The sequence below is a fragment of the Theropithecus gelada genome, chromosome 12 (genome assembly GCF_003255815.1).
Source record: "Theropithecus gelada isolate Dixy chromosome 12, Tgel_1.0, whole genome shotgun sequence".
NCBI classification, from domain to species: Eukaryota; Metazoa; Chordata; class Mammalia; order Primates; family Cercopithecidae; genus Theropithecus; species Theropithecus gelada.
Genome location: NC_037680.1, coordinates 73,885,765 through 73,912,151, shown reverse-complemented (window position 1 = coordinate 73,912,151; position 26,387 = coordinate 73,885,765). Strand labels below are relative to the sequence as shown.

Genomic DNA, 26,387 nt, shown 5'->3' with positions numbered 1-26,387 from the left:
TACAAAAAATAAACAAATTAACTTTATTACGTTGCTACTTCAACTTCAGTCCTTACATTGATTTGTTTTTTAAAAAATATCAGTTTGAAACACATTACTGAAAGTGAGTATACACAATAAATAGAAAATAGGGATGCATAGTGCTGGAGACATTCAACCAACTTATCTTCATCTGTTGCCTACTGTTGTAGACAAAATTTGACACACAATTAGCATAATTGAAAGAGCAGCCAAACTACCTCGGAGAAAGTGGCAAACTACTGGAAAAGTAGCTTAAAGCTCTGGACCACTCACCAAAAAAAAAAAAAGAAAAAAATTCACTGTTTATCTGGGAGCTAGCCTCATTATGGCACTGAATTTATCTACTAGTCATAAGAACAATTTTTAAAATATCAAAAGTCCCAGGGAACCTTCACTAACAGCTTTTGTTTTTGTTTTTTGTTTTTTTTTGGAGACAGAGTCTCCCTCTGTTGCCCAGGCTGGAGTGCAGCAGGGCGATCTTGGCTCACTGCAACCTCCGCCTCTCGGGTTCAAGCGATTCTTGTGCCTCAGCCTCCCAAGTAACTGGAATTACAGGTGTGTGCCACTATGCCCAGCTAATTTTGTATTTTTAGTAGAGATGGGGTTTCACTATGGTGGCCAGGCTGGTCTCAAACTCCTGACCTCAACTAATCTGCCCACCTCAGCTTCCCAAAGTGCTGGAATTACAGGCGTGAGCTACTGCGCCCAGCCCAAGGTTTTTACTTTAAATATATGATTACTCAAATATCCTAAGCCATATGGCAGGCCCTATAACAATAAGTTACAAATAGTCTGAATTTAATAACTTAAGTGTGATATGGTTAATATAATACATACTGCGTGAATATCTTAACTAACCTCTTTCAGGTAAGGTGATAATTAAAAGGTTTAAATTTACAGTTTCAACTTCTGCTCAAAAGAATCATGCCCGTATTCTAGCAATGGTGATGACATCCCATTATTGTAATGCAGAACATGATAATGTCCATATTATTTTGAATTATACTTGATTGAAGAAATAATTCTATGTATAAGTGAGTCTATATTCTATGTGCAAATTTTCAATGGTGCAGGTTTATAACCAAAGTTGCGTTTAACAAATGCTTTCTGGCTTCTGAAAACATGTCATGAAAATACTTCCTAAAAGTGAACACACTAAAGTTAGAAGCAGGTGACACCAGTTCTTTTTTGCCTTTATGTGTGATGGACTTCATGAAGCATTAACTCCCGAGGTATATTTGTTTCTGGACCATACAGCTTACATGCTCTTCTTTCAAAGGCAGCTACCATCTGCTTCACAACTTCATCAAAAAACAATGTGGCAAGCTGAGAATGTAGAAGTGATCGAAATTCAAAAGAAATCTGTAGAAAAATATTGAAAATTATTTTTTGCTTTTTTTTTTTTTTCTCCTGGAGAAAGACTCTTGCTTTGTTGCCCAGGCTGGAGTGCAGTGGCACAATCGCGGCTCACTGTAGCCTCAACCTCCTAGGCTCAAGCAATCCTCCCACCTTTGTCTCCCAAGTAGCTGGTAGTACAGGCACATGCCACCACACGTGGCTAATCTGTGTGTGTGTGTGTGTGTGTGTGTGTGTGTGTGTTTGTTTTGTTTTTTGTTTTTTGCTAGAGAAGGGGTTTTGCTATGTTGCCCAGGCTGATCTCAAACTCCTGGGCTAATGCAATCTGCCCACCTCAGCCTCCCAAAATGTTGAGATTATGGGCGTGAACCACTGCTCAGCCAGAAATTTTTTTTTTAAACTAAATCTCCACTTAGGACAGTGGTGTTCACACTATGAACTGGGTATCTAAGGTAGAACTGTGTGGATGTATGTAGGTGGGATTTTTAGCACCCCCCGAAAAGAGGGAATCTTCTTTTACTGCAACAAGCACAACTGCTGGCATAATAAGCTTACATAAACAAGGCCAACCAAATTTCATTTCAAGGGAAAAAATCTGTTTCTTAAGATTGGAAAAAACCTTTGCTGAATACATTAATCACTATGCCTTCTTATTAATGTGCCCCTTTTAGATCCATCCTATCCCACAAAAGGAAATAAGGAAGGGAAGCGATCCTTCTCATAGGTATCATTGAGAAGCACCAGCAGGAAGAGGAAGCTAGAAGTGTGCATGCACATGTGTGCCTAACCCACAGGGCAGATGGTGTAAGTGGTTTAATCTTTTTTTTTTTTTTTTTTGAGACAGAGCCTTGCTCTGTCGCCCAGGCTGGATGGAGGGCAATGGCCCAATCTTGGCTCACTGCAACCTCAGCCTTCCAGGTTCAAGCAATTCTCCTGCCTCAGCCTCCAGAGTAGCTGGGACCACAGGCACACGCCACCATGTCCAGTTAATTTTTGTGTTTTTAGTAGAGACGGGGTTTCACCACGTTGGCCAAGCTGGTCTCAAACTCCTGACCTCAAGTGATCCACCCACCTAGGCCTCACAAAGTGTTGGGATTACAGGCATGAGCCATCATGCCCGCTCATGTGGTTCAATCTTAAAGTAGCCAATGATTTGGACAAGCTTGTCCAATCCACCTTATTTTGTAGTTGTTGTTTTGTTTTGTTTTAGGCTTTTAACAGCCTGAAGCCATGGGTTTTAGTTTCTGTCTCTAGTGGTAAGTGGAAAAGAGGGATGAGGAAGAGGCTTTACTGGCCCAACCAGAAACAGAAACTAAGAACCCATGACTGTATTCTCTCCCTTAGATACCCTTTTAGAACTTTCTTTATACCCTCTCATTGTTCCATATAGAATTCAAGACAACTGGTTTGAGAACTGTGTTTTAAGGACCAAATATCCTCTAAATATTAAAATGTTTACTTTTCATTATGAAATAATTTCATTTTTGTAAAAGAAAACCTGCAAAACAATACAAAGAATTCCCATGTACCCATTACTCAAATTTCCCTATTTTAATGTCTTCAATAACCATACTGTAATTCTCAAAATCAGGAAATTAACAGAGGGAGTTACTACTACTAGATAATAATGCTATTATCTAATTTATACAGACCTTATTCAAATTTTCCGAACTGTCTTTTGAGACAGTGTCTCACTCTGTCTCCCAGGTTGGAGTGCAGTGGCGCAATCTCAGATGACTGCAACGTCTGCTTCCTGGGTTCAAGTGATTCTCCTGCTTCAGTCTCTCAAGTAGCTAGGACTACAGGCATGCACCCCCACAACCGGCTAATTTTGTATTTTTAGTAGTGATGGGGTTTCATCATGTTGGCCAGGCTGGTCTCAAACTCCTGGCCTCAAGTGATCTGCCCACCTCGGCCTCCCAAAGTGCTGGGACTACAGGTGTGAGCCACTGTGCTCGGCCCCAATTGTCCTATTAATGTCTATAATGCTTTAATGAAAATTACTCAAGAGCTGAGAACAGCACACGATAATTTAGTCAAAATTGCCACCATTTCTTAAAATTCAATGCCCGAGTTGCATGTACAGAGAACAACTCCCATATTACCTGTTGGCAAAGAAAAACCACAACTTGCTTTAAGTTTGCTATAACTAAGATTACATGAAAAAAAAAGTTACTAGGCTGGGTGCGGTGGCTCATGACTGTAATCCCAGCACTTTGGGAGGCCGAGGTAGGCGGATCTCCTGAGCCCAGGAGTTCGATACCAGCCTGGGAAACATGGCGAAACCCCGTCCCTACATAAAATACAAAAATAAGTGTGTGCAGTGGTGCATTCCTGTAGTCCCAGCTACTTGGGAGGCTGAGGTGGGAGGATCACATGAGCCAGGGAAGCAGAGGTTGCAGTGAGTAAATATCACAGCACTGCACTCCAACCTGGGTGACAGAGTAAGGCCCCATCTGAGAAAAAAAAAAAAAAACAGAAAGTTACCAGACTCTAGATTCAAAAAAATGAAAAAAACCTATTACCTTATTTCTGCATCTTTTATTTTTAAATTTAATTTTTTTGAGACAGGGTCTCACTCTGTTGCCCAGGATGGAGTGCAGTGATGTGATCATAGTTCACTGCAAGCTCGAACCCTTGGACTCAAGCGATCTACTTGTTAGCCTTCTCAGCAGCTAGGACTACTGGTGGGCACCACTACACGGGGATAATTTTATTTTTATTTTTATTTGTTTTGAGGCAGTTTCGCTCTTGTTGCCCAGGCTGGAGTGCAATGGCACAACCTCGGCTCACTGCAACCTCTGCCTCCCGGGTTCAAGTGATTCTCTTGTCTCAGCCTCCCAAGTAGCTGGGATTACAGGCGCATGCCACCACGCCTGGCTAATTTTTGTATTTTTACTAGGGTTGCATCATATTGGTCAGGCTGGTCTCGAACTCCTGACCTCAGGTGATCCGCTTGCCTCAGCCTCCCAAAGTGCTGGGATTCCAGACATGGGCTACTGCACTTAGCCTGTTTCTGCATCTTATATGCAATGTGTTCTTTCATTTGGTGTTAATTTAAAACTATTAAGTTCAAAACTGTTATTAAGCTGGTCAAAAAGTCATGGCATGTGTCTTATAATCTACAGATTTGTAAAAAATAGAAAGTAGAGAATGAAGGAACATTCAAGGTTGCAAGAAATAGAATAAAAAAGAAATGTTCATTAGCATTTATGCAGAAAAAGGTCTTCAATATAATTATGGCCTCTGTGTTCTAAAAAATGATTACTTTTTACCAATTTTACCTTATTAGTGAAACAAATCAAAGGCTTTATGAGACTTACTGAAAAATCCAAGGTACAAGTTCTTGGGTAGCCAGGAAGACCTGGGCTAAAACGCCAAATAGTCTCCAAATGATTGAAAAGTCTCCCATCAGTACAAGATGCCTAGAACAGAATGAAAAAATAAAACCACAGTTAAATACCTTTGCTACTGGCCAGAATCTAAGAATCTACTATGATTGAGGCTGATTTCTTTCGTAATAATTTTTATAGGTCAGACCACAGGAGATAAAGAGATCTAATTTTTAGTTGGTACTAGGAAGTAATGTCTTGCCAATATTAGCCTTTTTTTTTTTCTGCAGGGATCCCCAAGATTGCCAGTTGTTTTCTCTTCCATTGCTAACACCTGCTTTGCTACTTAGCTTTCCTTCCTCTAGCAGCAAAAGAGGAAGCTTCTTGGAAGCTTATTTCCAGCTCTGTTACATATAAGTGATCGTGAACAAGTTAAATCCCCATACCCTATTTCCTTAATCTGCAAAATAATACCTACTTTATATCATGAGATCGCTGAAATGTTAATAAGGTACCTGGTACACATTTATCTCCTACTCAAAGACTTCTCTTATTAATCACGTATAGTCTTTCCTTCACTCTTTGCTCCTTATTCCTAGAGGCCTCTATCTAGTTTTCCTAACTGTGTAGTCCTGGCCCTTAGAACTGATCCATTTCTTTCTGATTTTTTCAACGCACATGTATATTTTATATTCAGTAGGCACACAATCACAACACTTAACCATACTATGTGCAGTGCATCTTGGTAGTTCCTATTTTGTATCATTAAAAATATACTTATTGTGGCTGGATGTGGTGGCTTACACTTGTAATCCCATCACTTTGGGAGGCCAAGGTTGGGGGAAGCACTTGAGCCCAGGAGTTCGAGGCTGCAGTAAGCTATGATTATGCCACTGCACTCCAGCCTGGGCAACAAAACGAGATTCCTTGTCTCTTCAAAAAAATTAAAAAATTAGCCAGGTGTAGTGATGCATGCCAGCAGTCCCAAGTATCCAGGAGGCTGAGGTGAGGGGACTGCTTGAGCCTAGGAGACCGAGGCAGCAGTGAGCTATAATTACGCCACTGAACTCCAGCCTGGGTGACAGTCTTAAAAATAAAACTGTCTTGGCCGGGCGCGGTGGCTCAAGCCTGTAATCCCAGCACTTTGGGAGGCCGAGACGGGCGGATCACGAGGTCAGGAGATCGAGACCATCCTGGCTAACACGGTGAAACCCCGTCTCTACTGCAAAAAAACTAGCCGGGCGAGGTGGCGGGCGCCTGTAGTCCCAGCTACTCGGGAGGCTGAGGCAGGAGAATGGCGTGAACCCGGGAGGCGGAGCTTGCAGTGAGCTGAGATCCGGCCACTGCACTCCAGCCTGGGTGACAGAGCAAGACTCCATCTCAAAAAAAAATAAAAAAAATAAATAAATAAAACTGTCTTAAAAATAAATCAATCAATAAAAATTTATTGAGATCCATGAAAGAGTTGCCATCTGCAATGTGAAAATGGTAACCAGAACCATAGTTACTAGTTCATTGTTAGGACTGATGATGCTGGTTATGACCCTGAGTGACGCTCAGCTTTGTTTTACTTTTTCCCACCTCAGCCTCCCAAGTAGCTGGGACCACAGGCGTGTGACACCACGCCCAGCTAATTTTTTTATTTTTTGTAGAGCTGTGTTCTCCCTATGTTGCCCAGGCTGGTAATGAACTCTTGGGCTCAAGTGAGCCTCCTGCCTTGGCCTCCCAAAGTGCGGGGATTACAGCAGGCGTGAGCCACCTCACCTGCACAAATAACCCAGAGCATTCCTGAAGTGCACAAGTAATTTTTAAGAGCATCAAGAGTCTATAATAAAATCTTGTTATTTCAGTTGCCCAATTTTAGGATAATACATTCTGCCTTTCTTTACAATCATTTAAGAAGCTTATAGGAAATTTAACACTAAAGGATAAACAGGTTTTCGGAGTAAAGGATAAACAGGTTTGGGAGTCAGTTCCTCTATTTATTTATTTATTTTTTTGAGATGGAGTCTCACTCTGTCACCCAGGCTGGAGTGCAGTGGCAGGATCTCAGCTCCCTGTAAGCTCCGCCTTCCAGGTCCATGCCATTCTCCTGCCTCAGCCTCCCAAGTAGCTGGGACTACAGACATCCACCACCACACCCGGCTAATTTTTTTTTGTATTTTTAGTAGACACGGTATTTCACCATGTGAACCAAGATGGTCTCCATCTCCTGACCACGTGATCTCCCCCTGCCTCGGCCTCCCAAAGTGCTGGGATTACAGGCATGAGCCACCACACCCGGCCTCCTCTGACTACTTTTATACAAAATCTGGCAGTATTTCACTCACTTCAATTATCTAGCCCAAAGATGCACCGATTTTTACTGTTATGTTTTGACAGGAACAGTTTGCCAAAGACCTCATTTCTAACAGCAGAGACACTGAACAGCAGAAGTTGTCACTATGATGACCCACTACTGACTGTTCTGAGAGAACTGATCCAGACCATTATATAAACTAATCCATACAAAATGTTTGTATCATGAAGCAGGCAGTAAAAGTCATTGAACTGTTGCCTCTCTGAAAATGTTCAAGGGCTTCTGGCCATTAAAGATTAGTGTAGACTAGAATTACTGACATATTAAGTGACAGGCATGTTTTGGTCAGCTAATAATTCGCAGAATTGTCACATGGTTTCTGTTCTTCCCTTATAATAATTTTTACTGTATTGGGTAAAAAATAACAATAATTATTTTTACTGTGTTGTCTATTGGGTATTAAAATCCAGAACCTGGCCGGGCATGGTGGTTTATGCCTGTAATCCCAGCACTTTGGTAGGCCAAGGCAGGTGGATCACCTGAAGTCGGGAGTTCAAGACCAGCCTGACCAACATGGAGAAACCCCGTCGCTACTAAAAATACAAAATTAGCTGGGCGTGGTGGCACATGGCTGTAATCCCAGCTACTCAGGAGGCTGAGGCAGAAGAATCGCTTGAACCCAGGAGACGGAGGTTGTGCTGAGCCGAGATTGTGCCATTGTACTCCAGCCTGGGCAACAAGAGCGAAACTCCATCTCAATCAATCAACCAATCAAATCCAAAACCTGGGCAACAAGAGCGAAACTCTGTCTCAATAAATAAATAAACAAATAAATAAAATCCAGAACCTAGGCCAGGCATGGTGGCGCATGCCTGTAATCCCAGTATTTTGGGATGCTGAGGCAGGCAGACCACTTGAGGTCAGGAGTTTGAGACCAGCCTGGCCAACATGGTGAAACCCTGTTTCTACTAAAAATACAAAAATTAGCTCGGTCTGATGGTGCATGCCTGTGATCCCAGCTACTCAGGAGGCTGAGGCAGGAGAATCGCTTGAACCCAGGAGGCAGAGGATGCGGTGAACCGAGATCATGCCATTACACTCCAGCCTGGGCAACAAGAGTGACACTCGATCTCAAAAAAAAAAATTCTGGAAACTGAGCCCAGGAACAACTGAAAGTTGAGCATATATTCTCAAATGTGTCTTTAAAAAACAAACTAGCATTATTATGTGAGGCAGCTTATAATGAAAAAATAGGGGGAAGGAGAGTGGGGGAAAAAGAAAAAATAGTTTTGGAGTCAGACACATGCAAGTGTGAATTTGCCCAAGGTTCTTAATCTCCTTAAGCTTCATAAAATTGAGATAGCTATGATCATCTAATGCAGGTTATTATGAAGATTACTTTTTTTTCTAACACAGTTTATCTCCCCGCTTAGCAGTGCTGCAAGTTACTCTCAAGATTATCATGAATGTCTCTCAATCTGCAATAATCCAAGAATAGAGGTAGTGAAAGCTTCGTAAGTATGGAGCCCTCATGACTCCCATCATTATAGTACTGCTGTTGAGGATACAGAGATGAAAAAGACAGGGGTTCCTTCCCTCAAGTACCACAGTCTTGTCAAGGAGAAATCCTGTTGAAGAAATATATCACCGAGTGATAAGTGAAAGCATGAATAAAGCACCGAAGAATCACCAAGGTAGTGCTACCTATCAATATGAAAGGAAAGAGAGAAAATGACCCCAGATGGTCAGAATTTCAAGGAATATCAAGAAGGTAAGTGCATTACAGATAGAAGACTAAGCAAGATGCAAAGGCACATGGCTGTGGAATAGTACTGCACTGTGCATTCATGGAACTTTTAAGACATACAGTATTAGCTGAACATTAAGTATAGTATTACGTGGGACGAGGGAGCAGGGAAGTAAATGGGTCAATGTGCAATGATAAAGCGATTTACTTTATCCTGTGTGGTTTTGTTTTTGTTTTATGTTTGTTTGCTTTAAGATGGAATTTCCCATCCTGGCTAACACGGTGAAACCCCGTCTCTACTAAAAATACAAAAAACTAGCCGGGCGAGGCGGCGGGCGCCTGTAGTCCCAGCTACTCGGGAGGCTGAGGCAGGAGAATGGCGTGAACCTGGGAGGCGGAGCTTGCAGTGAGCTGAGATCCGGCCACTGCACTCCAGCCTGGGCGACAGAGTGAGACTCCGTCTCAAAAAAAAAAAAAAAAAAAAAAGATGGAATTTCGCTCATTGCCCAGGCTGGAGTGCAACGGCGCGATCTCGGCTCACTGCAACCTCTGCCTCCTGGGTTCAAGTGATTCTCCTGCCTCAGCCTCCCAAGTAGCTGGGATTATAGGCACCTGCCACCATGCCTGGCTAAGTTTTGTATTTTTAGTAGAGATGGGGCTTCACCATGTTGGCCAGGATGGTCTCAAACTCCTGACCTCAGGTGATCCACCCATCTCGGCCTTGGCCTCCCAAAGTGCTGGGATTACGTGTATTAGCCACCTCATCCAGCCTGTTTGTTTGTTTTTTAGAGATGGAGTCTTACTTGCTATGTTGCCCAGGCTAGAATGCAGTAGCTATTCACAGGCATGATCACTGTACACTACAACCTCAAACTCCTGGGCTCAAGCAATCCTTCTGCTTCAGCCTCCTGAGTAGCTGGGATTACAGGTGCATGCTACCAAACCTAGCTTATCCTGTAGGTTTTACGAAGGCAGGGGAGAGAGGCTGGGCCTGGTGGCTCACGGCTATAATCCCAGCACTTTGGGAGGCCAAGGCGGACAGATCACCTGAGGTCAGGAGTTCAAGACCAGCATGGCCAATACGGAGAAACCGCCTCTCCACTAAAAATACAAAAAAATTAGCCAAGCGTGGTGGCACATGCCTATAATCCCAGTCACTTGGGAGGCTGAGGCAGGAGAATCACTTGAACCCAGGAGGCAGAGGTTGCAATGAGCTATGATCGTGCTACTGTACTGCAGCCTGGGCAACAGAGCAACACTGTCTCAGAAAGAAAAAAAAAAAAAAGGCAGCAGGTTCCGAATAGAAGAAAAGCAGAGAGTGAGGAAGAAATGAGATTTATTTAGAGTTCTTTTAGTTAGAAGCAGCCTAATATATATACTAAGATTTAAGTTCTGGACAGGCGCAGTGGTTCATGCCTATAATTCCAGCACTTTGGGAGGCTGAGGCGGGCAGACCACGAGGTCAGGAGGTAGAGACCATCCTGGTTAACACGGTGAAACCTCATCTCTACTAAAAACACAAAAAATTAGCCAGGCTCGATGGCGTGAGCCTGAAGTCCCAGCTACTCGGGAGGCTGAGGCAGGAGAATGGTGTGAACCCAGGAGTCGGAGCTTGCAGTGAGCCGAGATTGCGCCCCTGGAGGCGCCACTGCACTCCAGCGTGGGCGACCCAGTGAGACTCCATCACCAAAAAAAAAAAAAAAGATTTAAGTTCTAAGGGACTGAATGGTAAATTGAGCTCAGGAAATAGAAAAAAAAATTAAGGTTATAGAAATATTCACTGGTGTCAGACAGCTGGAGTCTTGGCTCTGTGACATTGGAAAAGTTTTCTATCTCTTCTAAGCCTTAGTTCGCTCAACTCTAAAATAAATAATAACCCTTGAACCTCAAAGGGCTGTTGTGAGAATTTGAATAATTCAAGTAAAGCAGTAAAATGGGCTCAATAAATGTTAGCTATTATGAGAGACAATAGTTTAAATGCTCTAAAACAATGAGGTAAGCATGTGAAAACATTTGCAATAATAGCAAAATCCTAGTCCACAACATTTCAAGTGGAATTCAAGTTTTGAGGGTAAGAACAGGGTAGATAGGGTCTTAGCTTCACTGGACAGTTAGAGTGTTCTCTTTCTCTTTCTAGCTGCACCAGAAAGAGCACATCTGAGAGCTGCACCCCCTTCAATGCCTAACAAAGAGCTGACTAAGGTATTTGGCTCTGGGCAGTTACCAAGAAATGATATGATCATTAAATCCTGTGGGCAAAAAATAACTCAGTTTTAAAAATCTTTGGCCACTACAAAATAGGAATGCAAAAGAAATATGCATTATCGCATGGAATTCTGCCTTTTTGTTTTTAAGGCTGGTACCCTTTTCCATATGTGTATCCACCTCTGACAAGCATAAGATGATTAATGTAATGTAAGAGGGTTGGCATTTCAGTACCTGGTACTTGGCAGGATAATCTCAACAATGTTTATATATATATATATATATATATTTTTTTTTTTTTTTTTTTTTTTTTTTTTTTTGAGACAGGGTTTCATTCTTGTTGCCCAGGCTGGAGTGCACTGGCATGATCTCAGCTCACTGCAACCTCTGCCTCCTGGGTTCAAGTGATTCTTCTGCCTCAGCTTCAAGTAGCTGAAATTACAGCAGCTTGCCACCACATTGGCTAATTTTTTTGTATTTTTAGTAGAGACGGGGTTTCACCACATTGGCCAGGCTGGCCTCGAACTCCTGACTTCAGGAGTTCGCCTCCCAAAGTGCTGGGATTACAGGTGTGAGCCACTGTGCCCCCCAATATTTTTATATTTTTTCTTTTCATTTTAATTTTTTTTTGAGACAGGGTCTCACTCTGTTGCCCAGGCTGAAGTGCAGTGGCTTAATCACAGCTCTCTCTAGCCTCGACTTCTTGGGTTCCGATCTCAGCCTCCTGACATGACATATTTATCTTTGTTTTGTTTTTTTGTTTTGTTTTGTTTTGTTTTTGAGGCGGAGTCTCGCTGTGTTGCCCAGGCTGCAGTGCAGTGGCGCTATCTCGGCATGCTGCAACCTCTGCCTCCGGGTTCCAGTGATTCTCCTGCCTCAGCCTCCTGAGTAGCTGGGACTACAGGCACGTGCCACCATGCCCGGCTAATTTTTGTATTTTTAGTACAGATGGCGTTTCACCATGTTGGTCAGGCTAGTCTCCAACTCCTGACCTTGTGATCCGCCCACCTTGGCCTCCCAAAGTGCTGGGATTAAAGGGGTGAGCCACAGCACCATGCCTGTATCTTTTCTACCTTTGTTTATCCTCTCACCACTTTAATTTTTTTCCTTCCTTCCTCCCCACCATTCCTTCTTTAATTTAAAAAACTATATTTTTAGTAAACAAATTTACTCTTCCCCCAATAATAAAGTATTTAATTCATACTTTAAAACAGCTGAAAAATTAAATTAAAACATTTCCCACTTGGGTGGTGCAAGTGATCTGTCCTGTGGGTCAGCAGTCCTCAACAAAATGGAAAAAAAAGGCAAAAGTTTCCCATTCCCATATTATATTCAAACTTTTATTTGGAAAGAATAATGCTAATATTGTATAAAGTAACACAGTTAGAAAACGTAATATATTTTTTACCCTCCTCCTGTTAGGCTAAATAAGTTTTTTTAGGCTATTACATTTTAACCCATTTGACAGAGTTAATATATGGGAGAATATTTAAAAACAACAAAAACCAAAACTGTTACCTTTACTAAATGAGGTTTCACCAAGGTTACTACTGATGTATATCGCTCCAACACAGGTGGAAATCCAATTTCTAATCGTGTTTTACAATATCCAGATCTCTTTGATATAACATCTGATTTTTTGCACCAAGGAACAAAATGCTTGTAATCCTCCACTCCCGATACTACATCATACATTTCCTGCATTGAATATCTTTAAAAAATAAAAATAAAAAGAAGTATTAACTCCATCTAGTTATATAATATACGCATACTTCAAAGTGAATATGTATAAAACTTACTGTATATGATAAACAAATCATTCAACACATATGTTGAACCACATTCTGGAATCAATGACTTCGAAGCAGTACAGAAAATAAAAAGGTCTCTAAATAAATATATATAGGGTATAGGGTATGGCAGAGATCACAATTTGGCATCTCACAAGTTGAATCTGATATAAAGAGATAGTTTTTGTTTTTGTTTTTGTTTTTTTTGAGATGGAGTCTCTATCTGTTACCCAGGCTAGAGTGCAGTGGTATGATCTCCACTCACTGCAACCTCTGCCTCCTGGTTCAAGCGATTATCCTGCCTGTCCTGAGTAGCTGGGACTACAGGCACGTGCCACCACGGTCAGCTAATTTTTTGTATTTTTAATAGAGATGGGGTTTCACTGTGTTGAGGATGGTCTCGATCTCCTGACCTGCTGATCCACCCTCCTCGGCCTCCCAAAGTGCTGGGATTACAGGCATGAACCACCATGTCCAGCCTAAAGAGGTAGCTTTTAAATTTTTAGTAGCCAGCATTTAAAAACTGAGAGTATGGCCAGGCGTGGTGGCTCATGCTTATAATCCCAGCACTTTGGGAAGCTGAGGTGGGCAAATCACCTGAGGTCAGGAGTTAGAGACCAGCCTGGCCGACATGGTAAAACCCCATCTCTACTAAAAATACAAAAATCAGCCAGGTGTGGTGGCACATGCTTGTAATCCCAGCTACTCAGGAGGCTGAGACATGAGATTTGCTTAAACCCAGGAGACAGAGGTTACAGTGAGCGAAGATCATGCTACAGTTTGGGCTACAGAGTGAGACTCTGTACACCACACCTCTCTCTCTCTCTCTCTCTGGCTACAGGTCCCTGGGCTGTAGAGTGAGACACTGTACACCTCTCCCTCTCTCTCTCTCTCTCTCACAAACACACACACACATACACACACAGAGTAAAGCAAACTAAATCACTACTTTTGTAGTTGTCATTTCTCTTTTTAACAGGTAACACCTGTGGCCATGATGTCCATCCAAAGATTTGCACTCCTTTTACGTGGTGCTGTTGCTAGGATGTACCTGCCCATCAGAAGCAACAATTCCCAGTCCTCATTCCCACTACGTTTAGATGGGGTCACAATTAGCTGTTGCCAGTAATATCTGGGAGGAGGTGTTGTGTGTCACCTCCAGACCAATTAACACTATGAAGACTAAGTAATTACAGAGGTCAAAAGTTGGATGTAGCCTGGGTTTCTGAGTCACTACCTGGACTAGAGTACATGACACACCCATTTGAACTCTACATGAGAAAAAAATGAACTCTTGGGTATTATCTATATGGCTGTTAGCATTACCTTAACTAATACAGAGACTAGCTAGTAACAAAGGTAAACTTAGTGAACAATGCTGTTAAGTCTTTTACTACACAAAAATAGGGAGAACAAAAGCAAATGAGTGAAATTAACGAAATGCATTTTCACAAAGCTTCATGGTCAATTGGGAATTAAGAGCCATTTGTAGAAATTCCCCTATGGAGGGATGGTATATTACCGGTTTAGCAGAACTGTAGTGTCTTTACCACCTGCTCTATTTATGCCTATATCAGGGGCCACACCTGGCCCACCACCTGCTTTTGTAAATAAAGTTTTACTGGAATGTGGCCACACCCATTTATTTACATATGATCTATGTCTGCCTTTGGACTACAATGAAGGAGCTGAGCAGTCCCTATTGCCCACAAAACTTAATATAGTTACTATCTGCCCCTTTACAGAAAATGTTTACCAAAGGTTCTAGATGAGGAGCCTTAGTATGTATGTACTTATCTATGTACATCTATATATGAGGAAGCTATGTAAACATATGGCTCAATGTATCAGTAATGGTGCTAATATAGAAAAGAACAATGTACAAAAAATGTAGGTCATAATTTTCTTTACATGTCAAAGATTTAAGACTATACTGAAGACTTACCATATAATTATATTCATTCAACAAATATTTATAAAATAGCAAGGGCTATGAAAAAGGCCAACCTAGGTCAGGAGCGGTGGCTCATGCCTGTAATCCCAGCACTTTGGGAGGCCAAGGCACATGGATCACGAGGTCAGGAGGTCGAGACCAGCCTGGCCAACATAGTGAAACCCCGTCTCTACTAAAAATACAAAAATAGCTGGGCATGGTGGCATGCGCCTGCGACTTGGGAGGCTGAGGCAGGAGAATCGCTTGAACCTGGGAGGTGGAGGTCGCAGTGAGCCAAGATTGCGCCACTGCACTCAAGTGTAAGACTCCGTCTCAAAAGAAAAAAGAAAAGAAAAAAGTCAACCTAGAAAAAAGAGCTTGGTCTGTAAGAACATAATCCAGAAAGAGGCATGATACCCCACAGAAAATTGTGAACATGCTCTTTTAGTTAGAATTCTTGTTATATACAAACCCTAAAATTCTTCTCTCTGAATATTCTTTCCTTTTGTTTATTAATGGTGCAGTGATTTTGAAGAAAGTTCGTACACATATCTCCTTAGGCAAAATTGAGGTATGTCGTGGAAGAGTTCTGCTCATCAGTATGCCACAGGAAGCTAAATATCTGAAAAGACAAAAATCACCTGATTTAGAGTGACAGTAAAAATTAAGAGGAAGCACAAATTATAGAGACTATAAAGTAATTATCACACTTTGGAAGGCTTTGCAACTTCAGAATGTTCCTGAAAAAATACACACACACGAACAAAGAAAAAGTACAGCTTCTTAAACACTATTAAAAAACTAAAAATAGGCCGGGCGTGGTGGCTCAAGCCTGTAATCCCAGCACTTTGGGAGGCCAAGACGGGTGGATCAGGAGGTCAGGAGATCGAGACCATCCTGACTAAAGCGGTGAAACCCTGTCTTTACTAAAAACACACAAAAAACTAGCTGGGCGAGGTGGCGGGCCCCTTTAGTCCCAGCTACTCGGGAGGCTGAGGCAGGAGAATGGCATAAACCCGGGAGGCGGAGCTTGCAGTGAGCTGAGATCTGGCCACTGCGCTCCAGCCTGGGGGACAGAGCGAGACTCCATCTCAAAAAATAAAAATAAAAATAAAATAAAATAAGAAACTAAAAATAATTGCTTAGTTAGATTAGAAGCTTCTGGCATAAAACGTATCTCTCCCAGAAAGTTGGCTTTCTCTGTAGTCATGTGTTACAACTTACTCTTGCCATAAGCTTTGCTAGATACCCAAATCTGTTTTCCAATTTGTGTTGTCTACCTACGTTGTTTTCCCAGCTGGATCCACAGGTGTTTCTTAATTCTTGATCCACTCCAATGAGACTTAAAATTAGGTCTCAAATCTCTTGGCAGAGATCTGGTGGTCCTGTCAGTACTGATGCCAAGCATGGTGGCTCAAACCTATAATTCCAGTGCTTTGGGAGGCCGATGCATGAGAATCCCTTGAGGCCAGGAGTTTGTGACCAGCCTGGGCAACATGGTGACCCTGTCTCTATAAAAAAAACCTTAAAAATTAGCCAGCCATGGTGGCATGTGCCTGTAGTTCCCATTACTCAGGAACCTGAGGCAGCAGGATCGCTTGAATACAGCAGTTTGAGGTTGCAATGAGCTATGAATAGACCACGGCACAGCAGCCTGGTGACAGGGTGAGACTGTTTCAACAAAAGCAAAAACAAAGCAAATAAAAACCAACTGTTGCTGTGTTCTCCTTTACCCTGCAGTCTTCATTTCAATGCATATATGTAAAAATATGTCTAACTAGAAAGTTATTGTTTGAGGTACTTCTATATACAAATGTTTGACATATGCTTGTTCACCTAAATATTTTCAACTTTCCTTAATAAGATTATTACATAACTGGCTGGGGGAGGTGGTTCATGCCTGTAATCCCAGCACTTTGGGAGGCCAAGGCGGGTGGATCATTAAGTCAGGAGTTCAAGACCAGCCTGGCTAACATGGTGAAACGCCGTCTCTACTAAAAATACAAAAAATTAGCTGAGTGTGGTGGTAGGTGCCTGTAGTCCCAGCTACTTGGGAGGCTGAGGCAGGAGAATTGCCTGAGCCCGGGAGGCAGAGGTTACAGTAAGCCGAAATTGTGCCACCGCACTCCAGCCTCGGAGACAGAGCGAGACTCCATCTCAAAAAATAATAAAATAAAAAAAAAGACAAAAAGAAAGGTTATTACATAACTATTTGACACTAATAGTCATTGCTGGCCAGGATAATTCAATTTAAATTATCCACATATTTACTGAGCCCCTATTCTAAGTTAAGACTGTGCTAGGTACATCCTGGCTAACACGGTGAAACCCCGTCTCTACTAAAAAAAAATACAAAAAACTAGCCGGGCGAGGTGGCGGGCGCCTGTAGTCCCAGCTACTCGGGAGGCTGAGGCAGGAGAATGGCGTGAACCCGGGAGGCGGAGCTTGCAGTGAGCCGAGATTGCGCCACTGCACTCCAGCGTGGGCAACAGAGCAAGACTCCGACTCAAAAAAAAAAAAAAAAAAAAAAAAGACTGTGCTAGGTACTAAGGATATAATGGTGAATAGAACAAACATAAGCCTTATGAAGATTATATTCTAGGTGAAGATTGACTCAAAAAACTGCTGAAAAAGAAATGGGGGGAGGGGGGAGGTGTAATTAGGACCTCCTTTAGACAGGGTGACCTACGAATCCCTTAAAAGATTTCAGTTGAGACATAGGGGACAAGGAGTTAGCCATGCAAAGAGAGAAAAGATGTACATACATGATAACTGTGTGTGTGTGTATGTATATACGAATACACATAGGCATTAGCAGCATTTAATGCCTCATTCCATTTATTTTTATATATGAATACATACACATATATATATACATACATATATATGTAAATGAAGTGGATCGCACCACTGCACTCCAGCCTGGGCGACAGCGACTCTCTGTCTCAAAAAAAGAAAAAAAAAAAAAAAAAAGAAAAAGAAAAAGAAAATATGACCCCAGGCCGGGCGCAGTGGCTCACGCCTGTAATCCCAGCACTTTGGGAGCTGAGGCGGATGGATCACGAGGTCAGGAGATCGAGACCACAGTGAAACCCCGTCTCTACTAACAAAAATACAAAAAATTAGCTCTGCACGGTGGGGGGCGCCTGTAGTCCCAGCTATTTGGGAGGTTGAGGCAGGAGAATTGCGTGAACCTGGGAGGCGGAGCTTGCAGTGAGCCAAGATCGTGCCACTGCACTCCAGCCTGGGCAACAGAGTGAGACTCCGTCTCAAAAAAAAGAAAATATGACCCCAAAGCATAAAACAAAACCTCAACTACAGGGAGACAAATTTGGGCTCTATAATACAATAAAGCACTTTAGAGCTGTTTATAAAAATTGAACAGACTTATTACAGAGAAAATGAAATAGAGGTCAATGAATGTGCTTAAGCCAAATACTACATGACTATCTGTTACAATGTAATGGAGGCTGGGTGAGGGGGCTCACGCCTGTAATTTCAGTACTTTGGGAGGCCGAGGCAGGTGGATCAATGGAAGTCAGGAGTTCGAGACCAGCCTGGCCAACATGGTGAAACCCTGCCTCTACTAAAAATACAAAAATTAGCCGGGCATGGTGGCACGTGCCTGTAATCCCAGCTACTCAGGAGGCTGAGGCAGGGGAAATGCTTGACCCTGGGACACGAAGGCTGCAGAGAGCCGAGATGGCGCCATTGTACTCCAGTCTGGGCAACAGAGCGAGACTCCCCGTCTCAAAAAAAAAAAAAAAAAGTGTCATGGAAAAAAAACATAAACTGCACATGGGTGAACTTATTAGGACCTTTTAAGATTCTAATATTCTTATATATTCTGCTCTAAATAACACTTTATGAATGAAAATATAAAAAAGCAAGATGGCTTTGTGAATTCTAAATTTTCTGGGACATCACAAGTAGTAGTTGATTTTCTAATAGTGGTAAGAGCATAATTCTATGTTTCGATACATACAATGTATAGTGATCAATCAGGGTAATTAACACATCCATCATCTCAAACATTCATCATTTATTTGCATTAGGAACATTCAATATTCTCCTTCTACCTATTTGAAACTATATATTCTTGCTAAGTATAGTCATCCTACAGTGGTATAGAAGACGAGTCCCCAACACCCAGGCCATAGACTGGTGCCTGTCCATGGCTTGTTAGGAACCAGGCTGCACAGCAGGAGGTATTACCGCTCGAGTTCCACCTCCTGTCTGATCAGCGATGGCATCAGATTCTCATAGGAGCAGGAACTCCATGGTGAACTGCACATGTGAGGAATCTACGTTGTTTGCTCCTTATGAGAATCTAACTAATGCCTGATGATCTGAGGTGAAACAGTTTCATCCCGAAACCATCCCCCACCACCACCCTCATTAGTGGAGAAACTGTGTTCCACAAAACTGGTTTCTGGTGCCAAAAAGGTTGGGAACTGCGGGTATAGACCACTAGAAATGTATTCCTCCTAGCTAGCATTAATTTTGTATCCTTTAACACATCTCTCCCTATCCCTTCCTTTCTCCCAGCTTTCCCAATCTTTAGTATCCTCTGTTCTACTTTTTACTTTCATGAGATCAGCTTTTTTTTTTTTTGAGATGGAGTCCTGCTCCGTCACCAGGCTGGAGTGCAGTGGTGCTATCTCGGCTCACTGCAACCTCTGCCTTCCGGTTCAAGCGATTCTCCGGCCTCAGCCTCCCAAGTAGCTAGCACTACAGGGACCTGCCATCACACCCAGCTAATTTTTTATTTTTAGTAGAGACGGGGTTTCTTTTTTTTTTTTTTGAGACGGGGTTTCACCATGTTGACCAGGATGGTCTCGATCTCTTGACCTTGTGATCTGCCCGCCTTGGCCTCCCAGAGTGCTGCGATTATACCCACGAGCTACCGTGCCTGTTTGAGATCAACTTCTTTTAGCTGCCACATACAAAAGAGAACTCGTCATGTGTAACTTTCTGTTCCTGGCTTATTTCACTTAACATAATGTCCTCCAAGTCCATCCATGTTGCTGCAAATGTCAGGATTTCATTCTCTTTTTATGGCTGAATAGTATTCCCGTCGTGTATGAATATATACACCACATTTTCTTTATCCATTCTTCTGTTTTGTTGTTGTTGTTGTGTCCCATCACCCAGGCTGCAGTGCAGTGGCACAGTCACGACACACCGCAGCCACTGCCTGGGCTCAAGCAATTCTCCCACCTCAGGTCCCAATTAGCTGGGACCACAGGCATGTGCCACCAAGCCCTGCTAATTTTTTACTTATCTGTAGAAACGAGGTCTCGCTATGTTGTCCAGGCTGGTTTCAAACTCCTGATATCAAGTGATCCTCCTGCCTCAGCCTCCCAAAGTGTTGGGATTACAGATATGAGCCACTGTGTCCGACCTTGTTTGTTTTTTGAGACAGGGTCTGGCTTGGTTGCCCAGGAATGAGTGCAGTGGCCCAAACAAGGCTCACTGCAGCCTCAACCTCCTGGGTTCAAGTGATGCTCCCATCTCAGCCTCCTGAGCAGCTGGAACCACAAGCTTGCACTACCACACAGCCAGCTAATTTTTCTGTATATATGTATGTGTATACACACACACACTTTTTTTTTCTTTTTTTTTTTGGTAGAGACAAGGTTTTGCCATGTTGTCCAGGCTGGTTTCATGAGCTCAGGCAATCCTCCCGCCTCAGCCTCCCAAAGTGTTGGAATTACAGGCGTGAAACACTGCACCCAGTCCCATTCATCCGTTGTTGGACACCTACGTTGATTCTGTATCTTGGCTATTCTGAATAGTGCTGAAACCTTTACTTGAAAAGACGAGATCTTTGCTTCTAAAGAGGTGAACTGGGTATCTGGTTGACTTTTTACTATATACAAAGGTTCATGTGTTTAGTGGGAGTCAATACATGAACCTTTCTACCAGGTTTATATATTGCCTCCCAGCCTACCCAAAAAAATACCCTTACACAATCTGATTACAATCCTAAGGAAAACACCTGTGTTTAAAGCAAACTGACAGGACATTTTCTGATCAATTTGCATGCTATCGTTACAGTGCCCTGGACAGCACATCTATTCTCATGCACTTCCAGGAATACTATGTCTTAAACTATGATATGAGGAGACACACATTCATATATACAGTTAAGCCATGAAATGAACACTGGACCACTGGACCACATGGAAAACAGCATTTTTTGTCACTCCTCTTCCAGTACTACTCTCTCAAATACCTAAGTATAATAAAGGTCAGAATCTGATGACTAACGCTGGAAATGAACTCAAACTGCCGCCCTCATTATCATAAACAGTATTTATCTTGGAACTGAAGCCTCAATTTGATCACTAAAGCAACTGTATTTTTCTCAAAAGCAAGTGCTGTTTATTTGCAAGACAACATTTTATAAGAGTAATACAAACAGATCTGAAGTATGACAGGGTTATTCTGCTTGAAACTACTTTTTGAAGTTACTCTCTAAAGCAGGAGTAATTTTATGATTTTGTCTCATCCAACATTTGTTTAAAGGGATTTGGATTTGGTAAGGTTGTTGGTGTTTTTAAATATTCTTAATTGAATCTTTAAAAAAAAAAATTATTTCCTCGTTTCCCGTAGGGCTGGATCTTAATTTAATCTAAATGTCCTGGGGCTCAACCAGATTTGTGTTTTCTCTCCCCACGTCGTACTTTGTACACCTGAATTCATTTAAAACACACTAACTTTAATTTTCAAAAACATTACAATGTTATTAATAAAAGGAAACTATGTCGTACAAGTATGGTATCCATGTTCCGACCTCCATCTCCACCCTCACCTACCAAAAATTGAACCAACCAGGAAAATCGAAAAGCAGACTACGGTTCAAGGTTACAGGACCTGTAAGTTACAGCAGAGTGAAAAAATCCAGGTCCCTTATGTTGGCTACATTTAGCTTTGTAAACACTAAATGGTGAGAACAAAGCACTCTTCCAGAAATTGGGAAAACGCATCTGACCATCTGGCAGGTAGAAGGAATCGGAGAAGGCAGCTCACCGCCAAACCACAAACTCCCATACAACCAGCAGCCGGCAACCCTTCCGCGCAAAGCTAACACTTTCCAACAGCAGTAGCAACAGGCCATAGGGGAGGAGACCGGAAGAGCCCCAAGGCACCAATGGCCAAATTGCTTCCAAAGTCGCTTTGCCGATGATTTCACCGCCTCTCAAGAGGGAAACGAGGCACGAACACAGCCTTGGGCCCAGGGGGATGCGCGCCGCTCTTGAGTCCCTCAGATGCCAAACGCAAAAGAGCTTTCTCCTCTAAAGGCACGGAAAGGCACCGAGTCCGGCTCTGCCTCACCCCCAAATCCTTCCGGTCCTCCAACTCGGCAGCCAAAATGGAAAACTACTCTCGTCGCAGCGCCCCCGCTGTTGATTACCTGCCGTTCCGCACGGGCGCAACCGCCCGTGCGGGGGCGCAGGCCGCTGTCGCCGACTTTGGAAGGCATCCCGAGAACACCCTTCTCAAAGCTGTGTGACCAGTCCGAGCTGCCATGATAGACTCTCCGAAGCCGGTCGTCACCTCCCAGACTAGCCTTGCAGCACCGCCCTTCTCTGGTCGGGCCGGCAGCCCGGCTCCGGTCCCCCCCAGCCAATCGGCTGGTCCCCTGCCGCAGCCTGACACGCCCCTTCTTCCCTCCGGGTTGCACGTCGCTGACACACGCTCACTCTACGTAGGGCTGACTGTAAACGGTCCCGTCAGCCTGTCGGCCAATCGGAGGAGATACAAGCCCGCCAGGACCCACCTCTCTCTCCGGACTGACCAATCGCTTTTCCCGCGCGCTCGCGCAATTTGCGTAATACCCAGTGACTCCTCAGTCCACGCCCCGCGCAGGAATTTTCCTGGAGTAACCAACCGCCGTGGTTCTCCTGGGGTCCGCTTCCGGTCGGGAGGCCAGTGACTTGAGCCCCGCCGGGGGGCTGCGGGAAGCCCCAGGGTTAGGGTGTTAATTATGTAACTGTCCAAACCCATGAGCGCGGAGCGAAACAGGCGATCGCTCCTGGCTGCGAAGCCTGGCCGTTCCCGTCCTGCTTGTTAATGATTGTGTAATACAATGCCTGCTTTGCCTACCTCACGGGGTAATTATGAGGGCAACATGAGGTCCTGTCATTAGGAAACAGCCTCAGTTATCCAGCATCAGTTCCATCTGCCTTCTTCCTGCGTGGCCCAAATTTTAGTTGGTGTTCTTGTATGGCTTGGGTTTCCCTTCCATACTAATCAGACGACTTCGCTTTCATTTACTTGTTTCGGTGATCAGTCGTCAAGTCCAGACTTCTTGTTCCCTCAGTTTGTTCTCAGGTCTTAAGGTTTGTACGCCGATAGTTTTCCTGCAAACTGTAAAGTGAGGATAGCAATACTACCTATTTAATATAGTTTGGAAACAGTAAATTAGATTGTTGATTAAATGTAGTCAGATATTTGTGTGGTACCTAGTAGATACTGGAGAAGTGAGCAAAAGTCTTCACTGTCACAGAGCTTATATCCCAGTGGGGGAAAGAAACCAATTAGTTTATAGTACAATGGCAGCTTGTTATATGTCCTGGAGACTGAACAGTAAACCAGGGTAAGGAGATGAAGAGGGAGGAATATGGTAGGGTGCTGTTTTATATAGGGTAGTTAAGAGGGGCTCTGAGAGGATGACACTGAACAAAAGCCTAAAATGAAGTGAGGAAGTGAACTGATTACTTGGGAGAAAATGACTTTCAGGTGTGTGGAACAGCAAGCGCAGAGGCCCCAGGCAGGAACAATCTTGGCATGCTTTAGGAAGAGCAAGGAGTTTGGAACACAGTGAGAGGAGGAAAGTGGTAGGAAATAAGGTCAGAGAGGTAGGTAGAGCTTTATCCTAGTGCCACGGAAGCCATAGTGTGCTACCAATTTTTTATTGTATTCTAAGTTCGAAGGAAAGCCATTAGAGTTTGAGAGCAGAAGAGTCACTTGATCTGATTTACATTTAAAGCAATATTCCAGCTGTTTTGTCTATGATTATTTTCTCCTCTTTTTTGGTTCATTGCAGTCACCCTTTACTAGATACTTTGTGGAGTAAATTGAAATCATCAGCTACAAGGTTTGTCAAACATTTTGCAGTACAACACATGATGTACTTGTAGATTGAGGTGGTTCTGTAGCTGCATGGAGAATTCTGTATCAATTACTTTCAAATACACAATCCTTGCTCTTCTTTAAATCTTAAATATTTCCAGTATTCAAGTAAGGTCTTCTTTAAAGCACATTTTCAGGCCAGGGACAGTAGCTCATGCCTGAAATTCCAACACTTTGGGATGCTGAGGCAGAAGGGTCGCTTGAGGCCAGGAATTTGAGACCAGCCTTGGCAACGTGGCGAGACCCCATCTCTACAAAAAAAATTAAACAATTAGCTGAATGTGGTGCTACACGCCTGTAGTCCCAGCTACTGGGGAGGCTGAGGCAAGATGATCACCTGAGCCCAGAAGTTTGAGATTGCAATGAGCTGTGATCATTCCACTGCATTCCAGCCTGGGTGACAGAGCGAGACCCTGACTCAAACCAAAAAGAAAAGAACATGTTAAATGACACCAAGGGGATACTATCTGCCAATTCCAGAATATGGGAAATTCTATAGGACAAGTCACCCAGTTTATTCAGTGAGAAAATATTAAGTAAAAAAGGAAGGGGAGGGGGAGACAGTTGTAGATTTAAAGGATGTAAAAGGCTTTATTTTGATTTTGTTTTGCGCAAACTAAATATAAAAATATATATATGAGACTAAGAAATTTGAAAGCTGGATACTAGATGATTTTAAGAAATTATTGGCCGGCTGCGGTGGCTCACGCCTGTAATCCCAGTACTTTGGGAGGCCGAGGTGGGTGGATCAAGAGGTCAGGAGTTTGAGACCAGCCTGACCAACATGAAGAAACCCTCGTCTCTACTAAAAATACAAAAATTAGCTGGGCATGGTGGCACATGCGCATAATCCCAGGTACTCAGGAGGCTGAGGCAGGAGAATCTCTTGAACCCGGGAGGTGGAGGTTGCGGTGAGCCGATATTGCGCCATTGCACTCCAGTCTGGGTAACGAGCAAAACTCCGTCTCAAAAAAAAAAAAAAAAAGCCTTGATTACATTGTTAGTAAGGACTGTGTTACGATTATAAACACATTTACTGATTGATGTCAAATTCACTGTAATTGTAGAACTAATTTTTTTAGTGAGCATTTTGCCCTACTGTCTATATGATGACATCTTTTTTGAGCAGCTAAATTTTAAATTGTATATACTTTATTTTGTGAATACTTCTTGAATGTGCTAAAGGTTGAGCTCTACGGTAGAGAGGGTTTTCTGGCTGGGCAACAGTGGTTTACGCCTGTAATCCCAGCACTTTGGGAAGCCAAAGCAGGCGGTTCACGAGGTCAGGAGATCGAGACCATCCTGGCCAACATGGTGAAACCACGTCTGTGCTAAAAATATAAAAATTAGCCGGGTGTGTGGTGGCACGTGCCTGTTGTCCCAGCTACTCAGGAGGCTGAGGCAGAAGAATCACTTGAACCCAGGAGGTGGACGTTGCAGTGAGTCAAGGTCACGCCACTGCACTCCAGCCTGGGTGACAGAGCAAGACTCCATCTCGAGAAATAAAAAATAAAAAACTTCAATTCAGGCCAGGTGTGGCTCACACCTGTAATCCCAGCACTTTGGGAGACTGAGGCAGGCAGATCACCTGAGGTCAGGAGTTTGAGAACAACATGGTGAAACCCCATCTCTACTAAAAATACAAAAATTAGCCGGGTATGGTGGTGCACACCTGTAGTCCCAGCTACTCAGGAGGCTGAGGCGGAAGAATCGCTTGAACGCAGGAGTCGGAGGTTGCAGTGAGCCGAGATCGCACTAAGAGAGGAGACCACCCCTCATATCGTCTTATGCCCAATTTCTGCCTCCAAAGAAAGAAGAAGTAAAAACTAAAAGGCAGAAATGAAATCCACAGGCAGACAGCCCGGTGCCACACCCTGGGCCTGGAAGTTAAAGATCGACCCCTGACCTAATCGGTTATGTTATCTATAGATTACAGGCATTGTATAGAAACGCACTGTAAAAATCCCTGTCTTGTTTTGTTCCGATCTAATTACCGGTGCATGCAGTCCCCAGTCACATGCCCCCTGCTTGTTCAATCAATCACGACCCCCTCACATGCACCCCCTTAGAGTTGTGAGCCCTTAAAAGGGACAGGAATTGCTCATTCAGGGAGCTCGGCTCTTGAGACAGGAGTCTTGCCAATGCCCCCGGCCGAATAAACCCCTTCCTTCTTTAACTCGGTGTCTGAGGAGTTTTGTCTCATCCTCCTACAGCGCCACTGCATTCCAGCCTGAGTGACAGCAAGACTCCACCTCAAAAACAAAATTAAAAAATTAAAAAATTCAATTTGAGTAGGCCAAAACTAGAAATTTCAGCAGAAGAAAATAAGATAATTAACTACCTAGGCAAGGCCAGAAAGGATGACGACATACTTAGCTTTCCAGATACAGAAATACTTTTTTTTTTTTTTTTTTTGAGATGGAGCTTCCCTCTGTCGCCCAGGCTGGAGTGCAGCAGGCTGGAGTGCAGCGGCGCGATCTCGGCTCACTGCAAGCTCCGTCTCCCAGGTTCACACCATTCTCCTGCCTCAGCCGCTGGAGTAGCTGGGACTAGAGGCACCTAC

At 43.3% G+C, this 26,387-nt stretch overlaps 1 protein-coding gene across 4 annotated transcripts; it reads right to left on the bottom strand.

The window, feature by feature from the left end:
- COQ10B (coenzyme Q10B) lies at positions 1-22,651 on the bottom strand. 4 transcript variants are annotated; one of them, XM_025405507.1, is made up of 5 exons: positions 21,521-22,651; positions 15,156-15,305; positions 12,479-12,671; positions 4,701-4,802; positions 1-1,383 (listed from the first exon to the last, which is right to left on the bottom strand). In XM_025405507.1, exons 2-5 carry the CDS (start codon positions 15,278-15,280, stop codon positions 1,216-1,218), a joined length of 588 nt encoding a protein of 195 aa, XP_025261292.1. In that variant the 5' UTR covers positions 15,281-15,305; positions 21,521-22,651; the 3' UTR covers positions 1-1,215. The 4 variants fall into 4 exon arrangements, with proteins under 4 accessions (XP_025261292.1, XP_025261293.1, XP_025261291.1 ...); XM_025405508.1 differs by having other exon boundaries at positions 21,719-22,651; XM_025405506.1 differs by having other exon boundaries at positions 22,104-22,352.
- Positions 22,652-26,387: the final 3,736 nt, after the last annotated feature.